Source organism: Procambarus clarkii, chromosome 67, assembly GCF_040958095.1.
Source record: "Procambarus clarkii isolate CNS0578487 chromosome 67, FALCON_Pclarkii_2.0, whole genome shotgun sequence".
NCBI classification, from domain to species: domain Eukaryota; kingdom Metazoa; phylum Arthropoda; class Malacostraca; order Decapoda; family Cambaridae; genus Procambarus; species Procambarus clarkii.
The window spans coordinates 19,913,131-19,925,113 of NC_091216.1; the positions used below are offsets into that span (position 1 = coordinate 19,913,131).

The window sequence follows — 11,983 nt, forward strand, 5'->3', positions numbered from 1 at the left end:
TTTGAATAATGCTGATTCCGACACGGACTTGTTCGGCACGTACCCCACAACAATCACGGTACAAAATTGGGTGAAGCAAATCCCAAGCATCTGGCCTTCAACCTTGAAAAAAACACATTCTATTTTATATAGATAAAAATATATACTAGAAGGGGAACGCTGCAGTGCCCATATGTATCTCTCCCTCCCCCCCCCCCTTCCCTCTCCCTTTCCACCCCCTCTCTCTCTCCCCCCCCCCTCTTTCCCCCTACAATGTCACTAATAACACCACAAGAGCATCTCACACCTGTCGGCACCACAGCAGGAATGATCACCAGACATTCACACACAATCCAGAAAGTCTAAAGGGGAAAAAAAGGTTAAATAGTTGGTCAAATAGCTTCGGCTATCAACGATTTTTGTAAAGTCTCCAATGGTCAAGTGGATAACGTGCTGGATACGCTAGCGTGTTTGGAGCACCAGGCTATCTAAGGTTAAAATCATTCAAAAGGTTGAGTTCTTTAGTTACATATAACTTGCGCGTTTACACATGCACGCACACACACCCGTTATGTAGCTCCTTGAAACATTGCATAATCAATTTCATGCAATCATGATGAAATATGACCACTTTCATCCCGTTCACTGTCCACCGAATGACTGCTTCCACCGGAGCACTGTTGAGTAACCCGACGGTCCACGTGACATCTGTACTCTGATGTTTTCATCTCAACAAGAATTCTAATTAATTTTACGAATCTGAATCGCCGAAGCCGCTAATAAACAAGCATCTCTATATAACAAAACTTCACATTCATTAATTTGTACAAGCTTCAGATACCGTATATATATATTGGGAGATTGTTAAGAGCCGTTGAGCGCAGCTAATCCTTAACGACCTTGGGAGCATTGACTTAAAGTGACCTTCCCTTATTGTCATGTTACTCACTCAACTTCACGGCTCCCAAATCGTGTTGATACTACTATTTACCAACGGGTTGTTCCCAAAGATATTTATAACTTAGCTCTAAAAATTTTCGTAGTTGTTCTAGAAGGCTATACTGGATATTCTGGATATACTGGTTCATATTCCCGAATATATTATGATAGATTAATTATTATAATATAGATTAAGAAAAGGGAAGTATATTTCAAAAGTATTTAAAAAGAAAACTGAGCCTTTTAAAAGAAGGGTCAGTTTTAAATCCAGCTCAAGAGAGTCGGAGTGAACGTCTGGGTGCCGTTTTTTTCATTAGTCTAAATTTGACTTTTCGTATAATTTATTAATTTTCATAGTCCTTCAAAATATTTTATAATGTTGTCTTATGAAGTGTAGAATACTGTTGTACTTGTGTCGAGTGGATTTAAGTTTGTTTTAAGAACCATTCCTTCCATACGTTCCATCCTGCCCGAAACGCTTTGCGTAATAGTGGCTTTAGGCATTGTATGTACTAGCTCTATCTATAAATCTATCAATTTTTGTTTAACGTCTTGTATGTATGTATGTACTTTACCTGAATAAACATTTGAATTTGAATTTTTTTTTAATAGCTGGGGCAAGTTGACCAGACCACACACTAGAAGGTGAAGGGACGACGACGTTTCGGTTCGTCCTGGACCATTCTCAAGTCGATTGTGCTAGGGCAAGTTGGTGTCATATTGTCCAGACTAATGATCTAGCCCACGTATTATCCAGTACGGTGTTTATGTTATTGTGTACATTTGCCCACTGATATATTTAACCTTTGGTTGATACCACAATGTTAACTGATGCTATTTTATAATTCAGTACTACCAAATAGTTTACATAAATGTATCAATGCTTATATTCATTATTGTATATCTTTTGTGAGTTAAATTCATAATATAAGTGACTTTAGGTAATGTTAGTTTGGTAAAGCAAGAGTAATAATATCTGGCAGTTAAACTACATGCTACTGTAGATCTGTTAGTATGTTAGCCGTTAGTAGAATTCTCATGCCTTGTATAGTTATGCACTTTAATGCGAAGAAATCCAAGATTTCTCAGACAATCATATCACAATTTTTAAGGAAATATCTAAGTACTACACCCATAAAAGCGTCTTACCAAAAATTCTAACTAACTTAGCCTAAAATAAATTATTCATTGTGACTAACTTGCTTATCTATAAACATAATGGGATCCTGGAGACCATTTTGTTCACTTCTAAAACTACTTCTACCGTCTCGTGATTAGTCTGGTGAGGTAGAGGCTGATGAACACCATAAAATCAACACATCAACAACCACCATTCACCGCTACCACCACTACATCAACAACAATTCTCCACCACCACAACTCTCGTCCCCACTACTATCCCCCTAACGTCTGCAATCTTGACCCCCCACAACCCCCCTACCCTCCACCCCCCCCTCCCCCCAACAACCACCCTACTAATCAATGCCTCTTCCTCGTCCATTGCCAAGATTAGAGTTGTTAGAATGATAACAGAGCCGCCTGCACCAGCCACACCGTGACCAACCTCCACCAAGGTGTGCATTATTGGTGGTGTCCCGAGTAAGTCATGGCCGTCTGGAGCAGCCTGGTGCATACTTATGGTCTGCTCCCAGCACCTGCTGCACCCTCTGCCTGGCCTCCCGCGAAACTTTCTATCATAAACTTTCTATCAAACATTACCAAATGTTTGGCCGTTCTCGTGTTACCAGTGACTTTTTATACACCAATAAGATTGTAGACAGCTTCCCCTCCCTCTTTTAGCATCAATGGTGAGATATCATCTGGGCCTACAGCCTTTGTCACATCCAGTTCAACCAAATGCTTCCTTACCTCCCCACTGGTTATCTCAAACTCTTCCAGTGGTGCCTGGTTAGATATTCCCTCTCTTAGTTTAAGAGCTTATTCATGCTCTATTGTGAAGTCTTCCTGGAATCCCTTATTGAGTTCCTCATACAACTTGTCATTTGTGGTGAACCTGTCTGCCCCTATTCTCAGTTTCATTACCTGTTCCTTCACTCTTGTTTTCCTTTTGATGTGGCTGTGCGACAAATTAAGTTGGGTCTTTGCTTTTTTTTTGCTACGGAATTTTCGCACTTGTCTTTCTGCCTCTCTTCTAACCCTGACTTACTCATTCCTGGTCATTTAGTATCTCTCTCTGCTCTGTGGTGCTCTGTTATTTCTATAGTTTCTTTATCCTTGTATTTGTTTTGGCAGCTTGGATCCCTGATTAAACTATGGGTTCCTCATTTGCAATTCGTTTTTTTCATTTTGAACTGAGACAAACTTGTCTGCTGCCTCCTTACACTTTTGGGTGATATAGTCCATTATGTCCTGTGCAATCTTTCCTCTGAGCTCTGTTACCCAAGGCATATATATATATATTGGGAATTTTGCTATCTCCTCGTAGTTTCCCTTTCGGTATGCCAGCCTTGTGATTTCTGGTGCCTTTCCTTTAATAAGTTAACCTACTTCTACCAGATACTCAAACATCAGTACACCGTGATCACTCGTTCCCACGGGGGGCTTCCAAGTTGATTTCCCTTATTTCTGAAACGTTCAAAGTGTTTCATCAAAGTTCAAGAAAAGTTCCAAGTTCAGAAACGTTCAAAGTCTCCAGGTCAAGTCTTTTTTATTTTATTTTATTTATTTATATACAAGAAGGTACATTGGGTTTGTGAGAATACATAGCATAGTATTAACAATCTTGTAAAGCCACTAGTACGCGCAGCGTTTCGGGCCGGTCCTTAATCTAACAGATAATTTTAAGTAGGTAAATTCTAGCAGAATTAATAAAAATGATAACAGATACATTGCAAGAAAAAAATGAGTATCTGGTTTGTCGTTGTATCTCATTCTTGTGGGCCTCCCTGACATAGTGGCTTCAAATGTTCCCTGTGGCCACGTCCTATAGTTTAGCTCTCCACGTTTCTCCCCCCTCATGTGGCTGGTGCCTTGTTCTTGTAGTCTCTCCTTTCCTCTTACCCTGTTACCTAGCAGTAAATAGGTACCTGGGTGTTAGTCAGCTGTCACGGGCTGCTTCCTGGGGGTGGAGGCCTGGTCGAGGACTGGGCCGCGGGGACACTAAAGCCCCGAAATCATCTCAAGATATACTCGAGATATTCCATGGTTGAAGTCTCTCATGCTAATCAGACGGGATCGAGTTCTACGGGCAACAGTGGCTGCTTTTTCAATTATAGTTGTAACTGCCGTGTTGTTCCTGTCATACTCTTGGCTGTTATTTGGTGGGGGATGTTACATATCACTGCTACTACTGTTCTTGGTCCGCCCAGCCTCATGGTGCCTGACCTCAACTCTGTGTGTGTGTGTGTGTGTGTGTGTGTGTGTGTGTGTGTGTGTGTGTGTGTGTGTGTGTGTGTGTGTGTGTGTGTGTGTGTGTGCGCGCGCGTGTCCGCGTGTGTGCGTGTGTGCGTGTGCGCGCGCCAGAGAGAGAGAAAGAGAGAAAAAAAGAGAGAGAGAGAGAGAGAGAGAGAGAGAGAGAGAGAGAGAGAGAGAGAGAGAGAGAGAGAGAGAGAGAGAGAGAGAGAGAGAGAGAGAGAGAGCAAGCGAGCAGCACGAGAAGGGGTGAAGTGAAAGACAGGTTATGGTGGAGAAGGAGACGGAGGTTATGAGAAAAAGAATACGATGGGGCTAAAGAGTAAGCTGTAAAGTGAAGGAGAGTAAGGGAGCTCTAGAAACAATGTGTGATATAGATGAGGAGAGAGACGGAAGATGCAGAGGGGAAGAGATGGGGAGGGGGCAGAGGGGCTAGCTTACACACACATTCTGTAAATGTAAAACATTTGTGTTCATGCTATAGCTAAGAATTTCCGGAGGAATAGTCACATCTTCGGCGTAAACTAAAAATTTTCACAAAGAAGGACTGCGCAAATTCGGATATAATCCGCAACTTGTCATTTTAAAGCTGCGTGTTGGGAAGTACCCCAGTACTCTCTCACGCTGGGCACTCCTCTCTCCTGAAGTGGTCCCCCTGTCCTGACCTGAGGCGTGGTCCCCCTGTCCTGACCTGAGGCGTGGTCCCCCTGTCCTGACCTGAGGCGTGGTCCCCCTGTCCTGACCTGAGGCATGGTCCCCTGTCCTGACCTGAGGCGTGGTCCCCTGTCCTGACCTGAGGCATGGTCCCCTGTCCTGACCTGAGGCGTGGTCCGTGAATGACATGCTCGTCGACCTGTATGACAAGGTCGACGACCTATAGCATATAGGTAAATTACAAGAATAGTTAATATCAAACTAATTCGTCTTCACCTTGACTAGTATTAATATTTCATGACAAAACCATACGTGTTAAAACACACACACACACACACACACACAAACTTAAGATCTCCCAAACAGGTTTCACTCCTATAATATATAAACCCAACTCCCTGCAAGAGTGTCTTGAAGGAAATAATTATGCAGTGTGTGATAGGAGGGGGGAGAGTGTGCCTGTGCTTGCTTGCCTGCCCGCGACACCCGCCCACCGGCCGCTCCTCCACCTCACCACACAATAACTTGACGCACCAATCGCCTGCCACACTGTCTAGTTCCCGTCCAGGCCAGTAGTGCCGCCGGCCGCCTGGAGGGTTCCCTGCAGGCCCGCAACACCACGTACTATAATGTTGTTACTGTTAAAGATTCGCTACCTAGAACAAGAAGTTCCAAGTAGCACAGGCTATGGTGAGCCCGTAGAGTTATATTCCGTACTATAAGCTATCGTGTAATAACACCTGGCTACACGGCCACTGTTCCTGGCTCCTCACCAGGAGGTTGTCAGCGTGGCTCTGTTGCTCCAGGGTTATCTTGAGGTTATCTTGAGATGATGTCGGGGCTTAGTGTCTCCGCGGCCCGGTCCTCGGCCAGGTCTCCACCCCCAGGAAGCAGCCCGTGACAGCTGACTAACACCCAGGTACCTAATTTACTGCTAGGTAACAGGGGCATCAGGGTGAAAGAAACCCTGCCCAATGTTTCTCGCCGGCGCCCGGGATCGAACCCGGGATAATCGAGCTTTAGTAAATAATTTCATTGTATCTAAGTTTAACCTCCTCTGGACAAAATACTAAATGTATATAAACAAAACAGCAACAACAACAGCTCGCCTGGCAAGAAAAACTATTTATTAGTCTTATTGGAAAGTAACAAGAAATCCGGCCTATAATGATGACATTTCTCTTGAGAAATTGTTGAATTTGTAGGTTTAAATTCAGGAAAGACCTGGGTAAATACTGGTTTGGAAATAGGGCGGTTGATTTATGGAACAAATTAATGGGTAACATAACAGACGTTGATTGTTTCAAGCGTAGGTTAGACAAAAATACGAAGGAGTTTGGATGGATATACATAGTACCTGCTGCATAAGGGCCAATAGGTTCTTTGCAATTTACTTAATTCTTATGTTTTTTTATGACTTCGGCCTAGGAATGGCCATAGCTTTCACCTGTTGTGACTCATGTTTGTTCTGGGCAAACTTTACATCGGCGAGCTTATTGCTGGGAGCTCTTCTCCTCTGGGAGCTCTTCTCCTCTGGGAGCTCTTCTCCTCTGGGAGCTCTTCTCCTCTGGGAGCTCTTCTCCTCTGGGAGCTCTTCTCCTCTGGGAGCTCTTCTCCTCTGGGAGCTCTTCTCCTCTGGGGAGCTCTTCTCCTCTGGGGAGCTCTTCTCCTCTGGGGAGCTCTTCTTCTCTGGGAGCTCTTCTCCTCTGGGGAGCTCTTCTCCTCTGGGAGCTCTTCTCCTCTGGGAGCTCTTCTCCTCTGGGAGCTCTTCTCCTCTGGGAGCTCTTCTCCTCTGGGAGCTCTTCTCCTCTGGGAGCTCTTCTCCTCTGGGAGATCTTCTCCTCTGGGAGCTCTTCTCCTCTGGGAGCTCTTCTCCTCTGGGAGCTCTTCTCCTCTGGGAGCTCTTCTCCTCTGGGAGCTCTTCTCCTCTGGGAGCTCTTCTCCTCTGGGAGCTCTTCTCCTCTGGGAGCTCTTCTCCTCTGGGAGCTCTTCTCCTCTGGGAGCTCTTCTCCTCTGGGGAGCTCTTCTCCTCTGGGGAGCTCTTCTCCTCTGGGGAGCTCTTCTCCTCTGGGGAGCTCTTCTCCTCTGGGGAGCTCTTCTCCTCTGGGGAGCTCTTCTCCTCTGGGAGCTCTTCTCCTCTGGGAGCTCTTCTCTGGGAGCTCTTCTCCTCTGGGAGCTCTTCTCCTCTGGGAGCTCTTCTCCTCTGGGAGCTCTTCTCCTCTGGGAGCTCTTCTCCTCTGGGAGCTCTTCTCCTCTGGGAGCTCTTCTCCTCTGGGGAGCTCTTCTCCTCTGGGAGCTCTTCTCCTCTGGGAGTTCTTCTCTTCTGGGAGCTCTTCTCCTCTGGGAGCTCTTCTCCTCTGGGAGCTCTTCTCCTCTGGGGAGCTCTTGGGGACACCTATAATGTAATTATTTCTCACCTATTTCTCTATCATCTAATTTAGAAATTGATGTTCGCTTCCACAATCTGCTCATTTAGTTCCTTCCATGTGTGTGTGTGCGTGTGCGTGTGCGTGTGTGTGTGCGTGTGCGTGTGTGTGTGTGTGTGTGTGTGTGCGTGTGTGCGTGTGTGTGCGTGTGTGTGTGTGTGTGTACTCACCTAGTTGTACTCACCTAGTTGTGTTTGCAGGACCGAGCATTGACTCTTGGATCCCGCCTTTCGAGCATCGGTTGTTTGTGTGTGTGTGTGTGTGTGTGTGTGTGTGTGTGTGTGTGTGTGTGTGTGTGTGTGTACTCACCTAGTTGTGTTTGCGGGGGTTGAGCTCCGGCTCTTTGGTCCCGCCTCTCAACCGTCAATCAACAGGTGTACAGATTCCTGAGCCTACTGGGCTCTATCATATTTACACTTGAAACTGTGTATGGAGTCAGCCTCCACCACATCACTTCCTAATGCATTCCATTTGTCAACCACTCTGACACTAAAAAAGTTCTTTCTAATATCTCTGTGGCTCATTTGGGCACTCAGTTTCCACCTGTGTCCCCTAGCGCGTGTGCCCCTCGTGTTAAATAGACTGTCTTTATCTACCCTATCAATTCCCTTCAGAATCTTGAATGTGGTGATCATGTCCCCCCTAACTCTTCTGTCTTCCGCGCGCGCGTGCGCGGTGTAAAATAACGTTATTGCTTATAAAACAAATATAATAAATATGCAACGTAAAACAGTCTTCATGTTGGCTAAATGCTTTGACTTTTTCATAACTTTTAGTATCCCAAACATTGGTAAACTTTGTAAATGTTGGCCGTAAACTCTCTCATGTTTACGTCTTGCCCAGACGGCTTGCCCCGCGGGCCGAGAGACGGCTACAAGGGGGAAATCTCAAAAGAATCGTCGAAGAAGTCTCCTTTGCTGATGTACTTCACAAGAGTTGGATAAACAGACCTCCTTCCTTGATGACCTTCCTGCCTGCCTTCCTGCCTTCCTGCCTTCCTTCCTTCCTTCCTTCCTTCCTTCCTTCCTTCCTCCCTCCCTCCCTCCCTCCCTCCCTCCCTTCCTTGTGAATATTACTCTACCTCCTTATTTACGTAACAACAATGATCTTTTTGTTAGTGTTATACCAGTCAAAGCATTTACAGTCTCAGTTCTCATGTCATAGTTCACTACTGTTAAAATTTGTGTGAAGAAGAAAAATATGCAGAGAGAGAGCCTGTCTGTCCGTCGAAGACTTGAGGTCAGAGGCTTGTGGCTAGCCTCACCCAAACTGGCAGGGGGAATGGTGTGGGGTGTGGGACGGACGAAGGCTCGTCACGGTAGGCTGAAGGCAAATGATTTTCTTAATATATTTTCCGACACAAGGGGGAGAAGAGGGGGGTGAATATATAGATACCCAGATGGATGAGCAGATGGATGATTATATTTTTGGATGAAAAGAAGGAGATCGATAAATAGATTGCAGACATACACACCTCTACCAACGCCGGTTACCCTTAGAAGCAGTTTATATATATATATATATATATATATATATATATATATATATATATATATATATATATATATATATATATATATATATATATATTAATTAGACCGTATTAGGGCAATCATGCGTCACATGTTTCTAGGGAAGGAATGATTGGTGTTGCTGCTCTTTACTGGAGCGGCGTCACGTCATGCTTCCCTTGTCTACTACTCTTCCTCCCACCCTTCCTTCTCCCTTCCCAGGCTCCCTCTCTCCTGCTACCTCCACTCCTCACAGACGGACGAAAAAGCGGTTTCTTAACTGGGTATCAGAGGGCAGCGCTCCCCACTTGAGACGGAACGCTGTGCTTGATATACCTACACAAGTGTCCAAAACCTTTCTGGCAATAAGAAAATACATTCCAAAGATATCGTCCGGGAAATATGCGAAGGAAACAACCAAATTAAGTAAACCTGAGGCTCCTGTGGCCAAGACTGGCCCGCCCCCAGGCTCCTGTGGCCAAGACTGGCCCGCCCTCAGGCTCCTGTGGCCAAGACTGGCCCGCCCCCAGGCTCCTGTGGCCAAGACTGGCCCGCCCTCAGGCTCCTGTGGCCAAGACTGGCCCGCCCCCAGGCTCCTGTGGCCAAGACTGGCCCGCCCTCAGGCTCCTGTGGCCAAGACTGGCCCGCCCCCAGGCTCCTGTGGCCAAGACTGGCCCGCCCCCAGGTTCCTGTGGCCAAGACTGGCCCGCCTCAGGCTCCTGTGGCCAAGACTGGCCCGCCCCAGGCTCCTGTGGCCAAGACTGGCCCGCCCCAGGCTCCTGTGGCCAAGACTGGCCCGCCCCAGGCTCCTGTGGCCAAGACTGGCCCGCCCCCAGGCTCCTGTGGCCAAGACTGGCCCGCCCCCAGGCTCCTGTGGCCAAGACTGGCCCGCCCCCAGGTTCCTGTGGCCAAGACTGGCCCGCCCCAGGCTCCTGTGGCCAAGACTGGCCCGCCCCCAGGTTCCTGTGGCCAAGACTGGCCCGCCCCCAGGCTCCTGTGGCCAAGATTGGCCCGCCCCCAGGTTCCTGTGGCCAAGACTGGCCCGCCCCAGGCTCCTGTGGCCAAGACTGGCCCGCCCCAGCCTCCTGTGGCCAAGACTGGCCCGCCCCAGGCTCCTGTGGCCAAGACTGGCCCGCCCCAGCCTCCTGTGGCCAAGACGGGCCCGCCCCAGCCTCCTGTGGCCAAGACGGGCCCGCCCCAGCCTCCTGTGGCCAAGATTGGCCGCCCCAGGCTCCTGTGGCCAAGACTGGCCCGCCCCCAGGCTCCTGTGGCCAAGACGCCCGCCCCCAGGCTCCTGTGGCCAAGACAGGCCCGCCCCAGGCTCCTGTGGCCAAGACGGGCCCGCCCCAGCCTCCTGTGGCCAAGACTGGCCCGCCCCCAGGCTCCTGTGGCCAAGACTGGCCCGCCCTCAGGCTCCTGTGGCCAAGACGGGCCCGCCCCAGGCTCCTGTGGCCAAGACGGGCCCGCCCCAGCCTCCTGTGGCCAAGACTGGCCCGCCCTCAGGCTCCTGTGGCCAAGACTGGCCCGCCCTCAGGCTCCTGTGGCCAAGACGCCCGCCCCCAGGCTCCTGTGGCCAAGACTGGCCCGACCCCAGGCTCCTGTGGCCAAGACTGGCCCGCCCCAGGCTCCTGTGGCCAAGACTGGCCCGCCCCAGGCTCCTGTGGCCAAGACTGGCCCGCCCCCAGGCTCCTGTGGCCAAGACTGGCCCGCCCCCAGGCTCCTGTGGCCAAGACTGGCCCGCCCCAGGCTCCTGTGGCCAAGACTGGCCCGCCCCAGGCTCCTGTGGCCAAGACGCCCGCCCCCAGGCTCCTGTGACCAAGACTGGCCCGCCCCCAGGCTCCTGTGGCCAAGACTGGCCCGCCCCAGGCTCCTGTGGCCAAGACTGGCCCGCCCCAGGCTCCTGTGGCCAAGACTGGCCCGCCCCCAGGCTCCTGTGGCCAAGACTGGCCCGCCCCCAGGCTCCTGTGGCCAAGACTGGCCCGCCCCAGGCTCCTGTGGCCAAGACTGGCCCGCCCCAGGCTCCTGTGGCCAAGACTGGCCCGCCCCCAGGCTCCTGTGGCCAAGACTGGCCCGCCCCCAGGCTCCTGTGGCCAAGACTGGCCCGCCCCCAGGCTCCTGTGGCCAAGACTGGCCCGCCCCAGCCTCCTGTGGCCAAGACTGGCCCGCCCCCAGGCTCCTGTGGCCAAGACTGGCCCGCCCCCAGGCTCCTGTGGCCAACACAGTGTACAGACTGTGTACAGCACCTGTGTGGAGGCCCAGACCGTGTACAGCACCTGTGTGGAGGCCCAGACCGTGTACAGCACGTGTGTGGAGGCCCAGACCGTGTACAGCACCTGTGTGGAGGCCCAGACCGTGTACAGCACCTGTGTGGAGGCCCAGACCGTGTACAGCACCTGTGTGGAGGCCCAGACCGTGTACAGCACCTGTGTGGAGGCCCAGACCGTGTACAGCACCTGTGTGGAGGCCCAGACCGTGTACAGCACCTGTGTGGAGGCCCAGACCGTGTACAGCACGTGTGTGGAGGCCCAGACCGTGTACAGCACGTGTGTGGAGGCCCAGACCGTGTACAGCACGTGTGTGGAGGCCCAGACCGTGTACAACACCTGTGTGGAGGCCCAGACCGTGTACAGCACCTGTGTGGAGGCCCAGACCGTGTACAGCACGTGTGTGGAGGCCCAGACCGTGTACAGCACGTGTGTGGAGGCCCAGACCGTGTACAGCACGTGTGTGGAGGCCCAGACCGTGTACAGCACGTGTGTGGAGGCTCGGACCATCAATAATTATCATCTAAGGGTTGTACACTCCTTGTTATTCCTCCTCTGTGCATAGCTTAAAAAAATTCATGTTAATACACTTTACTTTGGGTGTTTAATTCCCCAGTCAGTTGAAATAAAAAGACAGTTTGTAAGCTGATTTCAGAGCATATTTCCCCATTATTGTTTAACTAGGAACATGGAGTTCAATTATTATTCAGAGAATTATTCTTGGGTAGTCTTAGTTATTACTTAGTTGATTGTTCCAGACCTGTGTGTGTGTATTATGGTTGGGTATGCTTGTGTGTATTATGATTGGCCTCGAGTATGCTTCTAATTGGCTAAACAA

At 49.7% G+C, this 11,983-nt stretch overlaps 4 protein-coding genes across 4 annotated transcripts in view; 2 read left to right on the forward strand and 2 right to left on the reverse strand.

Moving 5' to 3' along the window:
- The window catches only part of LOC123767758 (choline-phosphate cytidylyltransferase B), a 664,019-nt gene that overhangs the window by 575,733 nt on the left and 76,303 nt on the right, over nt 1-11,983 (reverse strand). The window lies entirely within an intron of this gene.
- LOC123767754 (chondroadherin) overlaps nt 1-11,983 on the forward strand; it is a 144,908-nt gene that overhangs the window by 75,483 nt on the left and 57,442 nt on the right. The gene's annotated exons all lie outside the window — the stretch shown is intronic.
- LOC138355381 (neurofilament heavy polypeptide-like) lies at nt 6,356-8,527 on the reverse strand. The gene is made up of 2 exons (XM_069310267.1): nt 8,513-8,527; nt 6,356-7,339 (listed from the first exon to the last, which is right to left on the reverse strand). The coding sequence occupies exons 1-2, from the start codon at nt 8,525-8,527 to the stop codon at nt 6,356-6,358; spliced, it is 999 nt and encodes a 332-aa protein (XP_069166368.1).
- LOC138355382 (MAGE-like protein 2) lies at nt 8,652-11,710 on the forward strand. The gene is made up of 3 exons (XM_069310270.1): nt 8,652-8,688; nt 9,334-10,616; nt 10,718-11,710. Exons 1-3 carry the CDS (start codon nt 8,652-8,654, stop codon nt 11,708-11,710), a joined length of 2,313 nt encoding a protein of 770 aa, XP_069166371.1.